At 40.6% G+C, this 25,712-nt stretch overlaps 1 protein-coding gene across 1 annotated transcript in view; it reads right to left on the bottom strand.

Moving 5' to 3' along the window:
* Positions 1-25,712, bottom strand: part of DNER (delta/notch like EGF repeat containing) — a 360,320-nt gene that overhangs the window by 32,029 nt on the left and 302,579 nt on the right. The window contains exon 9 of the mRNA XM_073625661.1: positions 4,711-4,833. Within this exon, the coding sequence (XP_073481762.1) occupies positions 4,711-4,833 (123 nt within the window). The remainder of the gene's footprint in view (positions 1-4,710; positions 4,834-25,712) is intronic.

Genomic DNA, 25,712 nt, shown 5'->3' with positions numbered 1-25,712 from the left:
AGGGTAAGAGGCGGAGTGCAGGTGATATCACTCCGCCTGGGACTGCAGCTGGAACTACAGAAAAGGTATTGGCTGATGCGGTCGCCTGCTCCCTCAGCAGCCAGCTCTGGTTCTGCTGCAGCAACAGAAATAGTCCCACTGCCTATATAGGACTGCACTGTATCAGATGCTCTGTGGACGACGGGTGCGAAGGTGCGATTTACCAGTCACCTGGCCGTGATCGATTGGTAGCTGGCAATCGTCAGATTGCTGACCCGTACTTTAATGTGTACACGGGTCAAAGATTTCCCTTTTTAAAATGGCAATGAATAGCTGTCATCCTTCCATCATTTTTATGTTGAGTGCACACATTGGATTTAAGACTAATTAGACTCTCAAGGGATAAATTAAAAAAGTCAAATCTGCTCTCAGCAAAGTCATTGCTGCCATCTGGCCACAAATAATAGGCAAAATCATTTAAATTATTGTTTAATATATGAGTGTGTTTTCTGACCTCCACTTATTTCCCAACTGCTTCTTAGCAATCACTTAATGTGTTACTGAAAATCACTTTTGGCTACTGCTAACGACTACAGCAAGGCTCTCTTCTAATAAAGTAAAACAAGCATCCAGCGGCGGTCAATACTGTGCTAATAAGACTGTCAGCCGATCAGTGTGATCGATCTCCATGTGAGACACTGCCCTCTAGCAGTGAACTAATGCATTAAAAACACCTCTAATGAGCAGGAAAGCTTTTCATTCTACTATGCAAAGACAGGCAATAGAGCCATTCACCAGTCAGTGCCCCCATCTATCAGGAAGAAAGACTTAAGTCTGCCTCTACTCCTCCAGGCAATTGCTCACAGCTCACTAATCATTGATGGGTCGCTCTACCATGGAACCTGCTTTGTTGTTTCTCTTTTATCATTATTTAATCTGGCCAGTACATCTAAATTCTGTTTCAAGTGTTTAAATTTTAATAACATTAAAAAAAAAGAACAGAACTGAGTCATCACATAAATGAACATAATGCTTTTATCTAAGATTGCTTATCATTTAGGGCCCATTCACTCTACTGCAGTAATGTGCTCATTAATGTGTGCAATGGGCATGCATCGTGGTGCATTGCCAGAAATAGTTCATGTACCATTTTTGGTGTGTTTTGGTGTCTTATTATGAAATGCATGTTAATGCTCATGTACTAACACACAGCAATCATGTTAAAGCAGAACTAAACGATCCTAATCTATTTTTAATCCTTATGCTGCTATCAAGTAAATATATAGGAAGGTATATTATATTTACTTGTTTTAAACTGTTCTTTTTCTACATTTCTTCAATTGCTTTCTTGTTTCTGGCCTAGACCAAAATGATGTCATACATCCCAGGAGTCTTCATGGGCATTTTTTTCTCTTTCTTCTGGAGGAGGGGAGAGGGGACTTTTTCAACTAAGCACATCCTCCTGCCTACATGCCTGAGCTAAGGGCAGATGGATTCCAGGAAGTTAATGTTGTTTTTCAAAGTTATTTCTTAAGAAAATGAAGCATGGAGAAATGGATGTATGAGTGAGCTTCCTGTGAATGTGTGTGTGTGTGTGTGTGTGTGGGGGGGGGGGGGGGGCTCCTTGTACTGGGAGAGCTCAAAGTATTTGGGGGGGGCAGGGGGGCTCTGTAATTGTAGTTGGGGCTCTGTGTACTGGGGGAGAGGGAGAAGGGGGGACTCTGTGTACTGAGAGGAGAGGGAAGTCCTGTGTATGGAAGGAGAGGAGTGGAAGCTCTGTTACAAAAGGGGGGGAGGCTTTATAGTGAGGAAGGAGTGGTTGAGCAAAGAGCTCTGTACTGGGTGTGGAGGAGAAGCTTTGTAGTGGTGTTTCTTCCAGTGTTGCCATTGATGTAGGGATAGTTTTTCTTTTCCATGACACCACCAATGCAGGGACATTTTTTCTCTCATTAACACTACCGACACAAGGGCCTTTTTCCTCCCAGTGATTCCACTGACTTTTTTTCATTTCAATGACGCCACTGACTCAGGGACATTTTTTCATTTCACTGACAGTGCTGACTCAGGGACATTTTTTTCATTGTCACTATTTATTTGCATACCACAAACATTACGAACATTTTGTCCCTTGCCGCTATTGGCCCTGTTCCCTTCTTTATCCAACGGGAAGGGGAGGTCAAAGGGGGTGTCAGGTCCTGGGGGTGCAATTTTCCATATTCACCCTGGGCACTGGTTGACCTTGTTCCAGCACTGGTCAAACGCTTTGGAAAAAGCTAAGTAAACTATATCCACAGCAACTCTTTTGTTTTTGCCTACCTCCTCATAAAAAGAAATCAAATTTGTTTGATAACTCGGTTTTTTTCATGAATCCATGCTGACTGTTCCTTAAAATATATTTTTTCTTCTAGCAAAAACTCTTCTATGTGATCTTTTATTGAACTCTTAAGTATCTCTGCATCTAGGAATCCGCAGATTCTTGCTCCAGGAATCTGCTGAATGCCCCAATCACGTGTCAAGTGTCAATTTTTACTAAGAGTGGCTTAGTGGCCAAGGAGGCATTGTCATTAGACACTGGATAAGCAGTTGCAATTGATTACCCATAAAGTCAGGCAAAGTTCCAATTAGACTAGGTTTACACCTATGCATTTTTTTTTTTCAAATTCTTTATTTAATGAACAAAGTGTCCCATAGACCGCATACAAACATGGTCAATAACAAGATTAAATTACAGAGAGCGATCAAGTAGAAAAGAGATGCAATATTCTGCAACCAATATGTCATACGGAAAATAAGGAAAAATCATCTAGAGGACAAAAGGAATCGGGAAGCCTGGATCAAAGGCTCCCCTCCACGGTAGCAGAGGGCCATGAAATGAGAAATATCTCCCTTAAGACAAGCCAACGGTAACAAGAGACTTCTGGAGGGAAAACCTGCAGGAGTCCATAAAATGTAATAGGGAGGTTTCCCATCCTGTGCACAATAGAGACCGCAGCGCAGGTGGGACACAAAGTTTTTTTGCTTTATACAGAGAGCAAGAGAGGGTCAGGGATAGTAAGAGAGAGTAAGAATAGTAGGAAGAAAGGAAGGGGGGGGGGACAAAAAAAAAAGAGGTGGGGTTGCTGGGCCAGCAAGAGCAGAGCCAGTGAAAGGCCAAGTGAAGGTCAGTCTCCAGAACAGTTATCCAATGGAGTCCTGCCTTCATTGGAGAACACAAACATGTTCCAATGGAGCCATGTTTTGGAGTACCGTTCTCTTTTATTCTGAGCAGTCACTATCAGGTCCTCCAACCTTTTGACGTCCTTTACTCTATTAAGCCATAACGAGATGGAGGGGGGGCAAGGCTTTGGTGGCATCAAGTAGATGACGAAGGACCGACTTCTTATAAACTTTGACAGTGGAGAAGGAAGAAGGCAGGGTCGTTTGGAACCGGATAGTCTGTAAACTTTTGGGAAACTCTCCGCACTCCAGAAATGATCCAATTTTGGACAGGACCAAACAGTATGGAGGATCGTTCCCCGTATCTCCCGGCACCTCCAACAGTGATTTGAAGCTTCAGGGGAGTATCAGCATACAACTGTAGGTGTGCGGTACCATCTGGTAAGTAATTTGAAATTACTCTCTTGGAGGTGGGTGCATATGGAAGACTTCAGAGCAAATTGGATAATCCTTCAACGCTAATCTGGCGAGAAGGTTTTATTGAGGTCAGCTTCCCATTTACGGATGCAAGGTAACATGAAGCCTTCCTAGGGAGTCACTAAGAGTGAATAGGGGATTGCTCCCCATGCAAAATCTTCTTGAACAAAGTCAGTGACTTATGCGTTTTTTTTTTAGGGCGTTTTACAGTTTGCAGAAATGCACTACAGTCCATTTAACATGGTTTCCTATGGTACACATTCACACAACAATAAAAAAAACAATCGTCAAAAAACAGCCAGGGTTGTGGGGAAGAGGCCCTTGTCCCTATTAGCATGGGGACAAGGGGACAGGTTGCTTTGAAATGGGGAGGGCAGAGCCCCCCACCACCTCAAAGAATTCCTCCTATGTTGAGGGCATGTGGCCTGGTATGGTTCAGGAGGGGGGGGGGCGCTTGCTCGCCCCCTCCCTTTCCTGACCTGCCGGGCTGCATGCTTGGATAAGTGTCTGGTATGGATTTTGGGGGGACCCAATGCCATTTTTAAAAAATTTTGGCCTGAAGTTCCCCCCTTAAAATCCATACCCGAAGGGCCTGGAATTGGGGAAGGGGGGCCCCACGCCTTTTTTTGCTGATTTTTTTATTGCCGTCAATGCTTGTATTTACATTCAGCTGTCAGCGGGGAAGCCCACAGACAGCTGATGACTCATCGGTTTTTAAGGACATAGCGATCAGCTTCCCAGTCTGCTTCTCAACAACCAGATATACGCAGTTTGTTAAAGAGAAAAACACATAAAAAACTGCATTTTCAAAAACACAAAACGCACCTGAAAACCACATCAACCGCATAGATGTGAACCTAGCCTAAAAAAGTCAAACTAATCCGAGAGGGACACAAGAGGGCTTTTCCAAATGATAATGAAAGATGGTAATAGCAGGCATTTTAGGCAAAACTATTACTTGCAAAATTTGAACTGGAATTCCAGGAAAAACCTAACTAAAATTAAAAATGCTACACCAATGTTGAATAACCTGTGTAAGAAAGATGTAGAAGAACCGGTGAGGCAGCAGGCCCCTGTTGATTAGGAGTCATACTTTACCTTCATATTCAGGTGGACATACACACTGATATTCATTAACCAGGTCCTTACAAGTTGCTCCATTCTGACACGGGGCTGACAGACACTCGTTGTATTCCTCCTCACAGTACAGGCCATGGTATCCTATAAAAAGGAGGACATTCAAATTAAAATTCCATATTTTGTGGACATTGATATGTTTTTATACCAGAACAAAGCGTAACACACAATAAGAATTTCTTATCTAAGCCCACATCAGCAAGAAGCAATTAGACTTCAAAGAGACATCATTTGCTAATAGAACAGAACTTAAAAGGAACCCTTGAGAATAGAAAATATGGAAGCTGCCATGCTGAGACAATCAGAAGGTCAAAGGTCACCTGAAGGCTGACAGCCAATGGTCTGTCATCGTCCCGACCTCACAGACTTGAGGTAATTCACTAAAAAAGTACATTGTTCACATACGACCCGTGTAACTCTGTGCTCACCTTGAACATCCAATTGTGTGCAGAGAAATAAAAAAAAAAAAATAATATTTACTCTGCACCTAATTGGATGATTAAGAGCTAACGCACTAAAGGCCAGTTCACACCACATGCAGTCCAGTGCATTTTTTTTTCTGCATCAAAAACGCATGGAAAGTAGGTTCTATGGTTTCCAGTGGCATAGTTCACACCAGTGTGGTCAGTTCCAGAGCATTCCAGTTCCAGAAAAAAAAGTAGAACATGCTGCATTGTTCCTGTACTGTACCAGAACTTAGTCAAACGCATTCAAAACGCACCGGAATGCACTGGAAAATCAAAAATGCACCAGACCCCAGTACAGTGAAAAGAAAACCAGGAACAAAGTAGAATAAAAAGCATCTGGAATTCATCCAGAAACGCATTAAAAAACGCTTCTCCCAGTACCGGACTCCAGTACAGTGAAAAGAAAACCAGGAAAAAAGAAGAAAAAAAAGCATCTTAAAGTGTATCTATGGTCAGAAATAAAAAGCATTTATGTCATTGGTCATTTAATTTCCATTTGCTATAGTATACTTCTACTAAATAAAATGCTCTGTAAGGCCCCATTCACACAAATGCGTTTTTTCATTTTTTTTGTAGAAAAGCAGGACATTTTTTTAACATGGGTTCCTATGGAACCCATTAACATCAATGCATTTTTGTGGCTCTGCGTTTTTGGAAAGTGTCAGGGACTTTTTTTAAACACAAAACAGTGCAATTTGCATTTTGCGATTTTCAATCTGCCCTACGACAAATTTGCAAAAAAAAGAAAAAAAAAGCATTAAAAAAGGCAAAACGCAAATAGCAGCAAAATCGCGGCACAATTGTGGTAAAAAACGCAAAATGCACTGCAGAAACACTCGAAAGCTAATTGCATAGGCGTGAATCGATGCCTAAGGCTCGGTTCACACTTGTGCGACTTGTCCTGCGACTTGGGACTGCAAAGTCGCATAACAAGTCGTAACCCATTATTATTATTAGTACCATTCATACCTGTGCGATTTCAAGTCGCACCAACTTCAAAGTAGTCCCTGCACTACTTTGGTCTGACTTTGATGCAAGTTGAGGTCCATAGACCTCAAGTTTACACAGGCATTCCTTGAAATCACATCAAAATTGCAGTAAAATTGTGTCAAAATCGCACCTTAGGCTCCATTCACACTTGTACAACTCCAAAGTTGTGCCAACTTTGGAATTTTGATGCAACTTTGGCTTTGACCAGTGATATTGGACAACTGTTGCACACAAGTTGTATTGTATAACATTTAGGCACAACTTTCATGCAACTTCTGAGGGTTATATTGAAGTCGATGGCCCTCAAGTTGTGTGAAAATTGGACCAAAGTACAGTGCCTTGAAAAAGTATTCATACCCCTTAACATGGCAAAATTTTCCTCATTTTGTCATGTTACAACCAAAAACGTAAATGTATTTTATTGGGATTATTATTATGTGATAGACCAACACAAAGTGGCACATAATTGTGAAGTGGAAGGAAAATGATAAATGGTTTTCACTTTTTTTACAAATAAATATGTGAAAAGCGTGGCGTGCATTTGTATTCAGCCCCCCCCCAAAAAAAGATTGCCCTGTATTTGGCTCGATCCATCTTCCCATCAACTCTGACCAGCTTCCCTGTCCTGCTGAAGAAAATCATCCCCACAACATGATGCTGCCACCACCATGTTTCACAATGGTGTGTTCAGGGTGATGTGCAGTGTAAGTTTTCCACCACACATAGCATTTTGCTTTTAGGCTAAAAAGTTCAGTTTTGGTCTCATCTGACCAGAGCACCTTCTTCCACATGTTTGTTGTGCCCCCCACATGGCTTCTCGCAAACTGCAAGCAGGACTTCTTATGGCTTTCTTTTAACAATGGCTTTCTTCCTGCCACTCTTCCATAAAGGCCAGATTTGTGGAGTGCACGACTAATGCCGCGTACGCACAATCGTTTTTCTCGTCGGAAAAAGATATGATGGCTTTTCCGACAGGATTCCGCTCAAGTTTGCCTTGCGTACACATGGTCACGCAAAAGTTCGGTGAAATTACGACTGTCAAGAATGCGGTGACGTACAACACTACGACGAGCCGAGAAAATGAAGCTCAATGCTTCCGAGCATGTGTAGGAATTTTGCACATCGGAATTGCCACATTTTCGGATAGGAACTTTTCCCAACCGAAAAATTAAGAGCATGCTCTCAGTCTTTTGCTGGCTGCAATTCGGCCAGCAAAAGACCGATGGAGCATACACACGGTCGCATTTTCCGATGAGAAACTCTCATTGGTCTCTTTGCGGGCCAAAATTCCGATCGTGTGTACGCGGCATAATAGTTATCCTATGGACAGATTCTCCCACCTGAGCTGTGGATCTCTTCAGCTCCTCCAGTTACCATGGGCCTCTTGGCTGCTTCTCTGATTAATGCTCCCCTTGACCCGCCTGTCAGCTTAGGCTGACGTTCATGTTCTGGTAGGTTTGCAGTTGTGCCATACTCTTTCCATTTTTGGATGATAGGTTGAACAGTGCTCTGTGAGATGTTCAAAGCTTGGGATATTTTTTTATAACCTAACGCTGCTTTAATCTTCTCCACAACTTTATCCCTGACCTGTCTGGTGTGTTTCTTGGCCTTCATGATGCTGTTTGTTCACTAAGGCTCTCTAACAAATCTCTGAGGTCTTCACAGAACAGCTGTATTTATACTGAGATTAAATTACACACAGGTGTAATCTATTTACTAATTAGGTGACTTCTGAAGGCAATTGGTTCTGCTAGATTTTAGTTAGGGGTATCAGAGTAAAGGGGGCTGAATACAAATGCACGCCACACTTTTCACATATTTATTTGTAAAAAAAAAATGTAAGCGATTTATCCTTTTTCTTTCCCTTCACAATTATGTGCCACTTTGTGTTGGTCTATCACATAAAATCCCAATAAAATACATTTAAGTTTTTGGTTGTAACATGACAAAATGTGGAAAATTTCAAGGGGTATGAATACTTTTTCAAGGCACTGTAGTGTATGAACTACTTTGAAGTTGCTGTAACTTTAAGTTGCGCATATATGAATGGTTATCATTGGAAAACATAGGGAACTACTTGTCATGCAACTTTGATGTCCACAAGTGTGAATGGAGCATAAGTTGGTAAAAACACCTTTAGCCTAGGTTCACACTGCTCTGACATTGAAGTCACATGACTTCCAGTGCAACTTTGTAATCCGACTTTGAGGCGGGGTTCACACTGATACGATACGACTGTTGTACGACTGTCTATCTGACTTTGCCCTGCGACATCAGTCCTACTTCCATCCGACTTGAATAAACACTTTTAGATAGTCTGACTTGTCCTTTGACCAATCAGAACAATCCCAGTGTAACATAAATTCATTTTCCTGCTGCTGTAATCACCATGTCGGATATCACAAGTCAGAGGGTTAGAACGAGGATCCAACTTTCATCCGACTTCAATGATATTGAATGGGCTGAAAACGGACCAAAGTTGGACCAAAGTAGTGCAGGAACCTTTTTCAAAGTGGGACCGACTAGTCTCAGACCGTTAAGACGGCTCTTAAAGGAAACCATTGATTTACACACGTCATGCGACATGAGCTCCCAAAGTCAGAGCGTATGTCGCACCAGTGTGAACCAGGCCTGATACGACTTTGTTGTGACATTTTACACTCTGTGCAATTTAAGTTTTATCAAAGTCAGACCAATGTAGTGGGGGAACCTTTTCAAAAGTCGAAGCGACTTGTGTCAGATCAGTTAAGACAGCTCTCATAGGGAAACATTTAATGAGACTTGTGCTCTCACAAGTCAGATCCTATGTTGCATCAGTGTGAACCAAGCCTTAAGCTTGGTACAATCAGATTGTTGTCAAAAGGGCATGTGCCTGGATCTTGTCTTGCATACTAACGGCACACAATTGTCGGCCAAAAAACATGAACGTAGTGATGTACTTTGTGGAATTTCAGCTCTTGAGCGCCATCCGTTGGGCACCTTCTGCTAATATCATGTTTGGTGAGCACTGATACTGAGCATGCGTGTTTGTACTTTTGACTTTTGTGTGATGGACTTGTGTACAGATGATACGAAAATCTGACAACAGACCGTTGTCCGCCGAAAATTTTCTAGCCTGCCATCCAACATTTGTTGGCTGAAAGTTGGACAACAATTGTCTGAAGGAGCATACTAACGGTCGGATTTTAGGCCAAAAGTCTGTCATCACACAATCCCCTGCCAACAACGATCGTGTTTACGAGGCTTTAGAAGAATCCCCCAAGACCAATTTCCATGTTGTGACACAAAATTGCCATGACATTTGAATATGATCACCAAATCCAGAGAACTTGCCACTGGAACCTCAGTGTTACTTTTGTGGAAAAAAATAGCAAATAAAAACAAATAATATAGCATATACAATTGAGACACAAGTCATATTATAATTGAATGTTAATAAAAATGACCTTTCCTTTTCAATTTGCAGCTCTGTAATGTTCTGTGAAATGCAATGCAATATGGCTACTGGAGGTGTTCTGTACACAAAATATGTACAGAATGCCCCCCAGATATGCAATTTCCCACTTGTGTGATATGCTCACTGATTTTACCGGAAGTCTACACTAAGATACAAGTCAGATTTCAGGCATTCCCTGCAACAAAAATGTCCTTTTTGGTAAGATACTCCCAATAGGAAATCACATCTAAAGGGATGCAGGTCCAGCATTTTCCCTCATCAGAGCTTCGCAGGTGCAGCAGCTGGTTCATAATTATGAAATCACTCCCATTAGACTCACTTTTGCACACGGGCACAGACAAACACACAGTGATTTCTTCAGAATAACAAAAGGTAGGACCCTGCAACAAAGTTTGTTAAAATCCTTGTAATGTACATAGATCACCCAGAGGGGGATGTGTCTTTCTCAACAAAAGTGGAGTTACTCTTTAAGTGAAAATGTACGCCTCTTTATTATGTGTTTTTATTTTATATGGAAAATAATTATTTATCATTATTTTCAAACCCGAGACAACTGGGCAACTAGCACTTTCAGAAAGAGGTCAGCAATGGTGGTTCTTTCAATGCAGGTTTCCTTCCTGTTGGGGGTACCTACAATTTCTACATATAATATGAAAATATCTCCCATGGCCACTAGATGGAACAAGCCCTATAAATTCCCTTGCTTTTATACTGAATCTCTACCAGAGACAGAACCGTAAGCAACATCTCTGAAAGCACAAAAGATAGACCTGGTATTGCATGCTTTTTTGTCTGAAAATGGCAGCTTTCATGATGCAGATACGTCGCACTTTTTTGACCTATAAAGTAACAGCACAGCCATGTGACCACTGAATGTTAATATTGGGGTCCTGCTTCTTACGAGGTTGAGCCCCCAGAATGCAAGCGAGCTTTTCTACTAATCCATCCTGCTTAACATTCTTCTCATGAGCAAATCTGCAAACCAGCACAAAGACTGTGACCCAGCGTGGGTGCTAACCGAGCAACCTTTCTTACCAAAGGGCTGTATGAGGGAGCCACAAAACACAATCGCTAGCAACAGCAGGGGTTAAATGACAAAAACACTGTACGGAAATGTTGAATACTGGCTAAAACAATCCATTCATGATGGAGTCATTTCTGAAAGGTTACATTGGAAAGTGAAGGTACAATGCCACATTAGAGCAGGGTCTCCGAGCCACAATTATGTGATTACATGTGACATCATCTCTTCGACTATACAACTCCCTCTCTTCAATTACTGCTGCTGTAGTATCAGGATTGTGGCCTGTATTTGTACTAGTACTGACATCAGATTGTCATGTTTGTCATTTTGTACAAATTATTATTCAAATAATATTATTTGCATAATCGAAGCAGGCAACTCAGTCGTCAAAACAGATCACACCTTCTGATTTTGGCTGGGCCACGTACACTAACGCAAGACAAAAGACAAGTCCATCTTTCTGACCATCTTTCATGTTGCACCCATATTTAGCCACAATCCAGATCAGTATAGTAAAGTCACAAAATACTATTGGCGTCTACTGCTACTGATTTACTTAGCCATATGGCATTCCCCCACCCCCCTCCCCCCTACATTAAAACACTGCGCACAGGGTAGCTGATCCCCCTGGATGCCCACCCACCCCCTTGTTCCAGCCCTGTACCCTAGTATAGTGTTGACTTATTGGCTCCAGGACCAGTTATGCACTGCTGGTCTCCATCACAAAGAAAAGCAAGGCGCCAAATAATCCATATCCTTACTTCTGGCAAAAATGTCTACACAAGCCGAGAGGGTAGGGACCAGGTAGACATGTGATATAAGCACGTGACATCATCTATAATCCTGGACACAGCCGGGGGAAGACACACTCCTCCTCTCCCTCCTTCTGCTCCAGACCAATCACATAAATGTTGCTAAGATGGATTACCCTGCAGCTGCCTGGGCCTCTCCTCCATTTCTCCCCTTTCCCTCTTCCTCCTCTTCCTTCTTCCTTTTCATTCTTCCCTCCCCCTTCTCCTTTCCCTCTATTCACCCCCCTTCCCCCTACTACTCCCCTCTTTTTCTTCCTTTTTCCTTCCCTTTCGTTTTTTCAGATTCTTTTCTCTGCTTTCTTCTTTACTTGTTTATTCTCATTATTTATATCTTTTATGTTTTCAACCATTTTCTATAATGGATTATAGTTTATACTATCCAGTAATTTTGGAAATCTAGGACCCAGCGTTCCCCAGTGTCTCCCGTGTCCGCCGTGGGGGGAATTACATTCGGGTGCCTCTATTGTGCTGTGTGGCAGCCATAGCTCTTCCAGGTAAGCAATGTATGATTTTTCCCCCAAAAATTTACAATAACCTTACATTATATATTAAAAATACAAATGTAATGATTGATTTTTTGTTTTGGTCATTCATACATGGAATTATGAATATGATGTACCCTATAGATAACAATGATTGGCTTCTCCTGAAGAAGCAGTATATGCTGCGAAACATGTAGAGAACTGTTGCCAAGATTCATTATATCTGGTACCCCATGTCAATATTGGGGTTCATCAACATTTCCTCTGCAACTTCGAAAACATCATGCAAGGCTGTAACTATTGATTGTATTGTGAATATGGCTTACACTCTATTGTTTTTAATCATGCTTTTCTATTAATACATTTTATTTTAAATATATCTTCGCCTAAATAGTTGGGATAGTCCAAAATCCTCCGCTTCTGGTGAGGGGTATGCTTGGGGAAGCCCCAGGCTTTCCTTTTTACCTAAAAAGGCATAAAAAACAATTAAAATGCACTCAGTAGATAAAAGTAGATCAAGGCTTGTCATAGACCCATATAGACCTTCATAGGATCACCATGGGGGTTCAGAGCTCGGCAGGCACGTGGCTGGTTGAAGCAGAGTTCTTGAGGAAGTGCAGCTGTCAGGCTTCAGGTTGGAACATAAGCATCAGCTGCTTCCAGAAGTGGCAATATGGTAGCTGCTCCAAAAGAGCACCTCCCACGGCTGGGTGAAGACAGGAAGTGGAGGGGATGTTTCAGGGCAGAAAGGAGCTCCCTTTTATCAAACCATAGCACATTTACGTCATCCAGCCTGGTCTGGATTAGGGGCATCACGCGGCTCAGGCAACCGCTGTGTCCCAGATCACAGGATCACAATTTCAATAAAGTTGTTATGAATTCTTAACTCATAACAGCTGCGTTTTCTGCAGAATGATCTGTAATTGGCCTACGGCTATAACATGGTACCTGGGCCAATAACAGCAACCTGTATCATGTGATTAGCCATAGCCAATTACAAATCACTAGTAATCACACCTATTCATGATAGTTGAAAATATTGCACTAAATTACTCTGGTGAGAGTTTGTAAAAAAAAAATAAATAAATAAAATAATAGGAAAGAAAGAAAGAAAGAAAGAAAGAAAGAAAGAAAGAAAGAAAGAAAGAAAGAAAGAAAGAAAGAAAGAAAGAAAATGAAATGTAAAAAAAAAGTTTAAAAATGAAATAAATGTATTTATTTGTTTTTTTTAGCATACTGTCACCAGTCAGTATCCCTGATCACCACCACACCATATGATGACACTACTGCACTGGTGACAGTATGAAAAAAAATGTAGAAAAAGAAAAGATTACATTTTGTAATTTTCCGAAAAATTGTGACAAAAAATTTCAACTTCAAAAAACTCACCATTCCTCTTACTAAATGCCTCAGAGTGTCTACTTTACAAAAAGTTTTTACATTTTTTGGATATGTTTTTATAACAGAAAGAAGAAAATATAGTTTGTTTTCAAAATTTTTGGTCCTTTTTCATTTATATCACAAGAAATAAAAAACACAGTGGTGATCAAATACTACCAAAAGAAAGCTCTATTTGTGTGAAAAAAAAATATAAAAGTGTAATTTGCGTACAGTGATGCATGACGATACAATTGCCAGTTAAGTGAGCACAGTGCAAAAGAAGGGGGTAAAACCCTCCAGTGCTGAGGTGGTAAAGTTTAAAAATTCTCATAAAATTTATGACTGTCCACTGAAGCTGGAGACATCTGGTCACCGTATTTTAAACATCCCCCACTATCTCTAAAATTGATAAAAGCAACTGTATAATAACAGGGAAGGAACAGTATTTATGGAACAATCTAGTGCTGATCATTTTTTATTACAGGTTTTTTTTTTTTTTTTATATTTTTACTAAATTGATGGCATAGTGCATTTCCATATATTCTCTTTTTGTGTGTGTTATTTATAGTCAGGTAAATATTCAATATACATAAAGAATGCAGAGTCTAAATATTTGTAATACTGATGGTATTACTGATGGTAATACAGCAGATGGTTCTCAAATAGGTGGTTTACTGCTGTGTTGTACAGACCTGAATAAGAATTGAGATTACACATTGCTTGACTCAAAGATGCATACCTCTCCCTCTCCCCTAGTAAATAATGTGCCATCTAACAAATCAAAGTAATCAAAAACTGTTTTAGTTTTGCTTCTTTAAAAAGATGTATATTTCCTACCCACATAGAAAAACTAATTCAACATACTAAGCATATGCAAGTGTGTGCCTCCCTTCTATAATATTATGCCTGTGTGCATCCACCAGAAAAGTGCACCTTAAAGTGGAACTACATTGCATCTGAGCACCACAAACCAAAAATACTATTTAATTCATTTTTAATATTTAAAGCAACCTTCCCCATCCGTCCATGTCTCGACGCTTTATTTTGCTGAGAAATCACTTTGAAAACACCCCCTAGCATTTCTGGCTGTGGCCATTTTGAGTAAGGGCAGATGATTCATGTAGCATTTACTTCCAGGAATCCATTCATTTTTTATTCATTGCACATAGTCCCTGCATAACATAACCGTGATGACACATCAATGTAATCTAGTAATGAGAACCAGGAGTGGGAAGGTTAGGTTGACTCCTGATATGCTGGCTCTTGTGAGGCTAAGAGAGTAAGCCTAGACACTTGTGAGAAAGTCCACTATGGCTTCTAATTCATATTCCTTTTTCAGGCATATTACAGGTGTTTTACAAGTGTTTTTGCGCATTCATCAAGCTTAAAGAGTTTGTTTCATGTGATGGTGGAGATGAGTGGTAACAACTAGGCCTCTATTAGCAAAGACGTAGCAACATCCTATACCAGTCAGGCATCAGGAGGTATGTGAATGGTCTACACCTATAGCAAGGACATTATTCCACTTTAGTCAGGGCTTCACAGTTTGTTTTTATCTATAGACTTCCTTTAAAAAAAAAAAAAAAAAACATTCAGGAGATGGTAGGATCACCTCCTGAATGCCTGGCAACTATATAACAATCTAACCGATACAGTAATTGAAAAGGCACCCATCACATTGCTTGCTTTTCAGAGAGTGGTAGACACTGCCGCCAATGTCAAAGAGCCCTTAGCAATTGAGCCAAACCATTTAGCACTGTCAGGGGTGCTTAAAATTAGGGTTGTCCCGATACCGATACTAGTATCGGTATCGGCACAGATACCGAGCATTTGCCCAAGTACTTGTACTCGGGCAAATGCTCCCGATGCTTCCCCCGATACCTAGAAGACAGCTGTGATCGGCGCGTGGGGGAGTTACAAGATTCTCCCCCAGCGGCTTTAGTGACATGCAGCGGTGATCGGTCACCGCTGACTGTCACTGCATCCTCCTCCATGCCCCCTCCTTTCCTCTGTCCCCCTCCGCTGTCCCCCTCTGTTCCGCCGTTCCTCTTTCCTTCTCTGTGCCTCTCCGCTGTCCCCCTCCGTTCTGCCGTTCCCCTCTCCTTCTCTGTCCCCCTCCGTTCCCCTCTCCTTCTCTGTCCCCCTCCGCTGTCCCCTCCGTTCTGCTGTCCCCCTCTCCTTCTCTGTCCCCCTCCGCTGTCCCCTCCGTTCTGCTGTGCCTCTCCGCTGTCCCCTCCGTTCTGCTGTCCCCCTCTCCTTCTCTGTCCCCCTCCGCTCTCCCCCTCCGTTGTGCTGTCCTCCTCCTCCTTCCTTTGTGAATGGATAGAGTCAGCTGACTCTGTCCATTCACATAACTGAAACATTGTAATCTCCTTTGATTACGATGTGTCAGTTTATGAATGGAGAGGAGCCGCTGTCTTCTCTCCATTCATTTTCAGTGCATCTGAGGCTGCAGAGAAAGGGACTGGGGAATCTCTATCCTCTGTCTCTTTCTCTGTCTCAAGGGGGAGATATCAGAGGTCTGTTAAGACCCCTGATATCTCACCAAAGCCCCCCAACAAGGCTGATTAAAAAAAAAAACAAAAACAAAAAAACCACATATTGCAATAAAGAATTAAAAAAAATTATTGTAAAAAATAAAAATTGTAAATAAAAAAAAAAAAAAAAACACACACACATACACCGTTCACCCACCCCCCCCCCCCCCCCCAAAAAAAAAGAAAGCACTGAAAAAAAAAAAAAAAACACTGTCACGTGACATTAAAAAAAAAAGTATTGGTAATCGGTATCGGCGAGTACTTGAAAAAAAGTATCGGTACTTGTACTCGGTCCTAAAAAAGTGGTATCGGGACAACCCTACTTAAAATGATCAGGTTTTATTCATTCATGAAAAACCTTGATCCAAAAAGGAAAAAAAAAATTGTCACTGTAAATAATTAAAAAGTGATAGCTGGAGTTTGGCTTTGATTTGTTGGTCAAGTCCATCTAAATCTGCTAATGCATCTAACACTACCCTCTCACCAGACTGACACATTTAGACTGTTGTTCAAAGGGTTCTCTATTGCTCCTTCATCCAAAGTGGGGACCCCCTAAGGCTTGATTCACACCTATGCATTTTTAGTGCTTTTTGCATTTTGCAGATTTGCTCTACAGACCGTGTTCCATAGGAAACCATGGTAAATGGGCTGTAGTGCAAATCTGCAAAATGCAAAAAGCACTAAAAATGCATAGGTGTGAATCCAGCCTAAGACAGGGAGTGAATTACTGGCCAGATCACCAGGTGAAAATAAAGGGAAAAAACTTAAAGTGGTATTAAACCCTAAAGCAAACATTTGTTATATTGCAGCTTACCAGTTCTTAGAAGAGATTGCTGCATTCATTTTCTTTTTTAGGCTTTCCTATATTTTCATCTGGTGATCCAGCTAGTAAGTCTGTTTTTCAACAGAACAAGCTCTCCTGCATATGTATCAGTTAGATTGTTGATGCAAACCATTTACCACTGGGGTGCTTCATATCTCCCAACTTTTTGAGTTTGAGAACGAGGGACACCTATTAGCAAAAGTATGTTAGCATAGTGTATCTAAATCTGCTAGTACATCTAACACTCCCCTCCCCCCAGACTGACAATGATGCTCTCCATAGGTGCCCCCTGTGCTCATTCATCCAGAGTGGGGACACTCTAATGCAGGAGGTGTGCTACTGGCCAGATCACTAGGTGAAAACAGAGGGGGAAAAGCCAAAAAAAGAAAATGAATGCAGTTACCACATCTGCTGATTGGTAATCTGCAATATATAAAATTTTTGGTTTTGAGTTTAATACCACTTTAAATTATATTGTACTATTCTCATTGTGACATCTCTGTCAGCCTACAGTCTCTAATTAACTAAGAATATAAACCATGGAGTCTATGCCTGAATCCTTTACATACTTGCTGATATTTATTTAGGTTTTTCATTTTATCAATAATCTACCGTATGTGTCGCGTTACTCTTCTACTCTTCTAGATCAGTGCCATATAAATAAATGAATAGAGGATTTAGTGAATGACTGCTATAATTACTATTGGAACCCAGTATAATAGCTATTGTACTTCATCCACTAATACAGGGAAGTCCTATACTTTAAATGTAATGGCCTTTCCTTCAATTTTGGAGACTCCCTCCATCATCTTTATATTGCTTTATAATAGCTTCTTCTAATTTTATGCTTTTTTTCTCAGGAATGCTCTTACAGTGTTCATATGAACTCTCCGATAGCTAAAATAAATTCATATAAATTCTCAGGTAGCTAAAATGTGCTCCTATTACATATAAAACTAATGATCATGTCATAAATAAAATAAAAATCTGTCACTTTCAGAAGTCAACTGAGAATAAAAAGGTCACTCAAGGTCAAAGCGCCTTCCGGGGAAACCAAAAGACTATGGACTTATTCTGTTTGACGGTAAAATCAGACAGAAATCTTAATGCATCTGGCTTCCTGCTGGTCTGATCAAAACAGAATACTGGGCTTTGAGATCTTTGAAAAGTCCTTGATTTCACTGGCAAACTTCTCAGGTTGTCAGTTTAGGATTTCTTTCATGAAATACAAGCTGCTAGTACAGCAGAGAATATCCTTAGACCCAAAAATCGTCCTTGATTTGCTCAAAAAAATAAATATGTAAATGAGAAGTCAATGACCTCCCAACTTTCTGAGATGAGAACTAGTTAGCAACAAGAATGTACTCTTACTATGGCGCATCAACACTTGAAATATTTACAGACTTTTTCTATCTGTTATAGGTATTTACATAACACAAACACTTTATCTAGTGATTTATATACTAGTCCCTGCCCCCAAGGAGCTTACAATCTAAAATCCTTACCTCACATGGCAGGGCTGATTGAGACAAGAGTCAATTAACCTACCAGCAAAAAAATAAAGATAAAAACACTAGAAATGTTGGCAGTTATAAAATATAAATCTATAGTGATTTACATATCAGAGATTAGAACTGACAAAACACCAGTTTATGGAGATAACAGGAACTGATGGACTTGGGTCTTTTCCTCACAGCTTTAAAAAAAAAATAAGTATTATAATAATAATAATAATAATAATAATAATAAATAGATAGATAGATAGATAGATAGATAGATAGATAGATAGATAGATAGATAGATAGATAGATAGATAGATAGATAGATAGATAGATAGATCTCTATCTTCACACACTTCCTCCTCCAGTGGTGAGGCAGATCCTTACTGTTGCGGAGGGCAGCACCACAAAAATATGTGCCACAACTCGCTGCAGCATTCTCCTGAGTCAAGTGCAGGGGAAGCCTTAAAGTAGGACTATAGATAAAATGTTTTTTTTTTTTATTTTGGACAGAGTAATAGGGGATCCTAATCAGTGTCAAATAATTTTTTGCCATCTGTGTCCCATTGGGGAGATTTCTCTTCACTTCCTGTCCCATAGCTAAAACAGGAAGTGAGAGGAAATCTCTGCAGATTAAAGGAATACCTTGGGATCCCCCAGGTCACCAGAATTAGTGTCCCCATTGAAAGATTTGCCCTCTACTCCTTTTCTGAGAACAACCCAAAATTTGTGATTTTCATTTATTTTCACTTTCAATGATAACAGTAAACAGGACAATTAGAGAGGGTGGATCTCCCTGATGGGGGCACAGACAGCAATACAAATTGATGGATGTTCTAATCCACCTTCTCTCTGTCCAAAACAAAAAAAAAAGTTTTGCCTTTAGTTGTAATGCCTTAGGCTCATAGAAAGTGGTTTGAATTATGATGAGTATAATTCAACCTCGAAGAAGAGCAATGAAGGATCAGTACACAGGTAAGTGTGCGAGAGGCAGCTCAAGAGAGGAGGTGAGTATAGCAGCCAGAGCTGCTTTTTATGTTTATGGGTTGCTTGGAGATCCAATTAAGCATTTTTTGCTCAAGCTGGAATTGAGCTTTTAAAACCTCCCCCTTGCCAACAGTGCCTGAAACATGTTAGAATATCAGCACTGCGTAATGCTGTAGAGTTGTCACTGACTCCGAGTGCATCACCTCCACCCTTTGTCTATTCTGCTGCCTAGATGAAGACACATTTCAAGAATTTATACTAGCAGTAGATACATTGACATTAAAGACAATTTTTGTTTTGCAACATACAATGCTGTGATAAAGTATTTGGCCCCTTTCTGATTTTTATTTTTTTTTGGACATTTGTCACACTTACATGGCAAACAAATTTTATTATTACACAAAGATAACCTGAGTAAATACAAAATGCAGGTTTTAAATGATGGTTTCATTTATTAAGGCAAAAAAAGCTGTCCAAACCTGCCTGGTTTTATGTGAATAGGTAATTGCCCCCTAAACCTAATAACTGGTTGTGCCACCCTTGGCGGCAACAACTGCAATCAAGCGTTTCCAATAACTGGAAATGAGTCTTTCACATTGCTGTGGAGCAATTTTGGCACACTCTTCTTTGCAGAATTGTTTTCCAGCATGAACGGCCTGTGTAAGGTCATAATACAGCATCTCAAATGGATTTCAGTCCTGGCTTTGACTAGGCCACTCCAAAACCTAAATTTTGCTTTGTTTGAACCATTTGGAGGTGGACTTGCTGTTGTGTTTCGGATCGTGATTTCATCATTGTCCTGCTGCAAAACCCAAGTGCACTTGAGCTTGAGGTCATGAACTAATGGCCGGACATTTTCTTTTAGGATTTTCTGGTAGAGCTCAGAATTAATTTATGGTAAGTCATCCAGGTCCTGAAGCTGCAAAGCAGCCCCAGACCATCACGCTACCACCACCATGTCTGACTGTTGGTATGATGATCTTGTTATGAAATGCTGTATTAGTTTTATGCCGGATGTAACGGGATGCACACCTTCCAAAAAGTTAAATTTTTGTCTCATCAGTCCACAGAATATTTACCTAAAATTCTTGGGGATAATCAAGATGTTTTTTGGTAAATGTGATATGAGCCTTTGTGTTCTTTTTGGTCAGCAGTCGCTTTGGCCTTGGAACTCTCCAATGGATGTCTTTTTTGCCCAGTCTCTTTCTTTTTGTTGAATCATGAACACTGATCTTACCTGAGGCAAGTGAGGCCTGCAGTTCTTTAGATGTTGTTCTGGGTTCTTTTATGACCTCCTGGATGAGTCATCGTTGTGCTCTTGGAGTAATTTTTGTAGGCCGGCCACTCCTGGGAAGGTTTCCCACTGTTCCAAGTTAACTCCATTTGTGGATAATGGCTCTCTCCCAAGTTCCAAAGCCTTAGAAATGGCTTTGAAACCCTTCCTAGACCGACACATGTACATTACTTTGTTTCTAATCTGTTCTTGATTTTTTTTGGAAATTTAGGCATGATGTGTGGCTTTTTGTGATCTGTTAGTGTGTTTCACTTTGTCAGACAGCTTCTATTTATGTGATTTCTTGATTCAACAGGTCTGACAGTATTCAGGCCTGGGTGTGGCAAGTGAAGTTTAACTCAGCTTTCCAAAAAATTGTAGTTAATCACAATTCATTTATGATTCAGCATGGGAGGGGGCAATTACTTTTTCACATAGGGCCAGGCAGGTTTGAACAGCTTTTTTCCCTTAATAAATGAAATAATAATTTAAAAACTGCATCTTGGATTTACTCAGATTATCTTTGTGTAATGATAAAATTTGTTTGATGAGATGAATCATTTAAGAGTGAGAAATATGCAAAAAAATATAAAATCAGGAAGGGGGCAAATACTTTTTTCACAGCACTGTATTTGCCTGGAGTTCTTTTTGCCTGTAATAATAATTTCAGTTGAATATTAATGCACGTTTTCATTTTACTACTTGGCATGTGTATGCTCCAATACTTTAGGCAGTAAACTTCACCTTTCACCCAAGCATTTTTTGAACTGCTCATCTTGTTTCATCTATGTTCAAAGTGGTCCTTGCTTCTCTGCAGGTGCTCAATTTGCACTAGAGGACTTGGCTTCGTTTTGTGTTGAGCTGAACACGACAAGTAGCTTTAATAAGCTTGCAGTATAGTTGGTGATCAAATTGCTATTAGAAACAGAATTCTTACTGAAGCTTAAATACCAGCATTACTGATTTAATATATGAAATAATAGCGGAGTAGTGTGCGTAGGAAGCACAACAAATATCACACTGCAACTTTTATTAATGGGACCTGGTTGCTAAGTCTCTACCCACATACTGGATTTGTAATAAAATCTACCTCAAAGCCTGTAGGAGTAGATCCAGATTTTTCATTTAAATGCTGTAAAAAGCAAATATTAGTTGCATATGTGTTGGTTATATAATGATACTGCAACCTAGGGATTTGTAAATAGGATGCCTTAAAGGTTTCTGTTCTTGTACCTTGAAAAGCATTTTCAAGGTACAAGAACAGAAACCTTTAAGCATTTGGACATCACAAACCTTAATATTATATAAGATCGACTCTACCCAAAACTATTGTTAAAGTGTTACTAAACCCAGCACCTTGCATTCACTATATCTGGTCTCCCAGAGCACACGGAACATGGAAATTCAATTATTTTAGTAAATATAAACTGCTAAAGACCTTTTCTCATTGGTAGTATATAGCAGTCTTGTGACTTCTATCAGTGTCTGGTTAAAGCTTGTAGGAGGAGTTTTCATTCTCCCCTGATTGTCCTATGAGGCTGCAGGACCCCTGACCCTCTGTCTGGACAGTGCTGATTGACCCTGTGCTGAACACATGCACTCTCCCAAGAAAAAAAAAACAACTCTCTAGCATTACACATCAAACTGAGCATGTGGAGATTGTCCCCTAGCCTCTGTTCTATCAGGAGATGGATTGGGGACAATGGAAGAAGGTGAGGATCAGAGAAGACAGGATCAAACAGCCTTTTTACACAATGCAGAGGATTAACCCCTTAGGTTTCTCAGTGAGTATATCAAGCGTGCTTTACTGCATATACAAACTGATTTTACTGTTGTGGGTTTAGTAACACTTTAAGGTTTTTTTTGTAGTACTGGTAAGTTGTGGGAACATTGAATCGGGTAATAGCATTGATCTGTACAAGCCTCATGTAACATGTTTGCAGTTTCATACTGTCTTCTGCAGCATATCCCCAGCCAGAAATGTAGCGTGTCCACACTCTCTGACCCTCATTTCCTCTATTAGGTCTGTAGTTATGATAGATCTCTCAAGCATTACATGTATTGATTATTATGTGCGGCCCTTTGGTGTTGGGCTGTATTTGAGGCCCCCTTTAGCTCATAGGTTGACCATCACTGCTCTATACTATGCCTCTTTGCTCATTCCCCGGCAGCTACATCATAGGTTAAGAACATTGTAGGAAAGTGGGTGGAGGAGCAGAGCAGCTGGGCCAGCATTAACGGTAACTGGACATTCCCAGAAGACATGTGGGCAATGCCATGCAAGGAGGGAGGAGGCTGTGCTAGGAATTGACTATTCATGAAGTAGTCAAATTTGCTAGCAAGTTCAGAGGCACAACTTAAGTCAATAAAAAAATGTTTATGAAAAGGAAAACATGGCAAGTAAGCTTTTTAAAATACTTGACTTTTCAACTTAAGAGCATGAGAGGAACTTTCTATCGTTAATATGACTAGCTGAAAAATAAAATAAAAATGTATTGGAAGTAAAATACTTGACATTTCTGTACTTTTACCTGCATTTTTAAAGTTGGTGACAGTGTCTCCTCAACATTAACATTCTTGCAGCTGGATTTGTCAGCGGTTTACTAACTGTACACTGCAGAGAATCTACTAGGGGTTGCAAAACCCCTAAAAAGACAAAATTGTCAGTACAGCAGGCACGGCTGTCCCCACTTAATCTTATGATCTACTCTGTGCTCTGTTGCCAGCTGTGTCTGTGCCTTTCGTGGGCTGCTAACATAGAACTCAGAGAGATAGTGGGAACAAATCTCACATTTCTAACCTTAGATCGGTTGGGGACACTTTTGCAACCTCAGAGCAGGTGGGATCAAATCATACTTTTCTAACCTCATAGAGGGTGGGATCAAATCATACTTTTCTAACCTCATAGAGGGTGGGATCAAATCATACTTTTCCAACCTCAGAGGGGTGGGATCAAATCATACTTTTCTAACCTCATAGAGGGTGGGATCAAATCATACTTTTCTAACCTCAGACAGGGTGGGATCAAATCATACTTTTCCAACCTCAGAGGGGGTGGGATCAAATCATACTTTTCTAACCTCAGAGGGGTGGGATCAAATCATACTTTTCTAACCTCAGACAGGGTGGGATCAAATCATACTTTTCCAACCTCAGAGAGGGTGGGATCAAATCATACTTTTCTAACCTCAGAGAGGGTGGGATCAAATCATACTTTTCCAACCTCAGAGAGGGTGGGATCAAATCATACTTTTCCAACCTCAGAGGGGGTGGGATCAAATCATACTTTTCTAACCTCAGAGGGGTGGGATCAAATCATACTTTTCTAACCTCAGACAGGGTGGGATCAAATCATACTTTTCCAACCTCAGAGGGGGTGGGATCAAATCATACTTTTCCAACCTCAGAGGGGTGGGATCAAATCATAATTTTCTAACCTCAGACAGGGTGGGATCAAATCATATTTTTCCAACCTCAGAGAAGGTGGGATCAAATAATACTTTTCTAACCTCAGAGGGGGTGGGATCAAATCATACCTTTCTAACCTCAGACAGGGTGGGATCAAATCATATTTTCCAACCTTTTCTTCTTAAAAAAGGAAAGCTGCCAATAGTAAAATCCTCTGGAGAAGGTGTAGAATCAGTACAGTCCACTGCAGTGGCGGCCCGTCCATTATAGGGGCGCCCGGGCTCCGCCCCCTCTCTCCTTGCCACCCTCTATATGCAGTGGATAGATTTGTGTTAGTGCAGTGTCACGCCACCTGGGGGTGGGAGGTAGGTGGCAATTGTGCTAGTGCCACTCCACCGGCAGCCGGGGGGGTCTTGTTTGCTGCACCCCCCCAAAAAAAAAAAAACACCAGCCGCCACTGCTCCACTGAGCATGTAAAGGCTGAAAAATGAACTTTATTAAGAAGGAAAATTAGCTATTTATTAGCTCACAAATCATACTAGAAAAAGTTTCATTAGCTGGGCACAAGCGCTTTGAGCATGTTATACCTTTGCATACTAAAAACTACTTTCAAACTGGGGCCGCATTAGCAGTAAAGCGTCACTCTTTTTAGCAGTGCTTTACCCCCGCTAGCCGCCGAAGAAAGGATTAAAACCGCCCGTGTTGCGGCCCTTCCGAATTGCTTTTCAGATGCTTCAGAAGCACTGCCCATTCATTCTAATGGGCAGGGTCAGTTTAGGAGCACTGTATGCAGCGCTCCCAAACTGCCCAAAAGGTGCTGCTTGCAGGACTTTTTGTGTCGTATCACCCCAATGTGAAAGCACTCGGGCTTTCACACTGGGGTGGCATGGGAGGCAGTTTTCAGGCACTATTTTTAGCACTAAAACTCCTGAAAAACTCCTTCAGTGTGAAAGTAGCCTTAGTGCCACAGGGGCAAGGACAAGATGATCTTTCATGTACAAAATTACTAGAATTCACAACACACTAAGACCACTTAAAGTGGACCTTCAGTTATCTTTTCATCTTTCCATCTATTAAATCCTCTGCCCTTGTTGTTTTAACTTTTAACCTTGGATAGTAAAACATTTTTTTTCTGCCAGTAAATACCTTATACACCCCACTTCCTCTTCTATGTCTGGTAAAAAGCCTAGGCTTATGATATCATGCACAGCTCTCTCTCTAACTCTCGTGAGAGTTTGCCAGGAAGGAAGGGTGAGTCATAAAAGGGCCAATGAGAGCTGCAGAGCTGGAGGTGTGCCTCTGTGTGTCTGTGTAAATCCATTAAGTGAACAGGCAGCAGCTTCAGCTGCTGACAGTTAAAATGGTTGCAGCCAGACTCAGTGGAGGGTGATTTCTGCAGCATATTTGGCAAGTACAGAATCACAGTATATATAAAATAATATGCAAAGTGGTTGGAGGGAAACTTCAGAATGGCAAAGATGTTTTTATTACAAATTATGTGAGCAGACTGCAGTTCCTCTTTAATACTGCAATAAAGATTTTTAAATTATGAGAATATATCTGCATACTTTATAACAAAAATTATACTATAATAAAATAAAACCTAAACATGAATTTGATACTTAAATTAGTAATAAAAGCCACATCCTTATATTCTTTTGTTTTTATCTTAAACCCCTCTCCATCCTCTCTACTTAATTCTTCTTCCTATCATGGTTACTTCCTGTTAACCTCATAATATTAGCCTTATTATAACCGTTTTCAATAAATATATCAGTTAAATTCTTGATTGGGTTCTGAAATCATTATTATCTTTGAAGTTTC

The sequence above is a fragment of the Aquarana catesbeiana genome, linkage group LG04 (assembly GCF_042186555.1).
Source record: "Aquarana catesbeiana isolate 2022-GZ linkage group LG04, ASM4218655v1, whole genome shotgun sequence".
NCBI lineage: Eukaryota > Metazoa > Chordata > Amphibia > Anura > Ranidae > Aquarana > Aquarana catesbeiana.
This window is presented reverse-complemented; position numbering and strand designations above follow the sequence as displayed.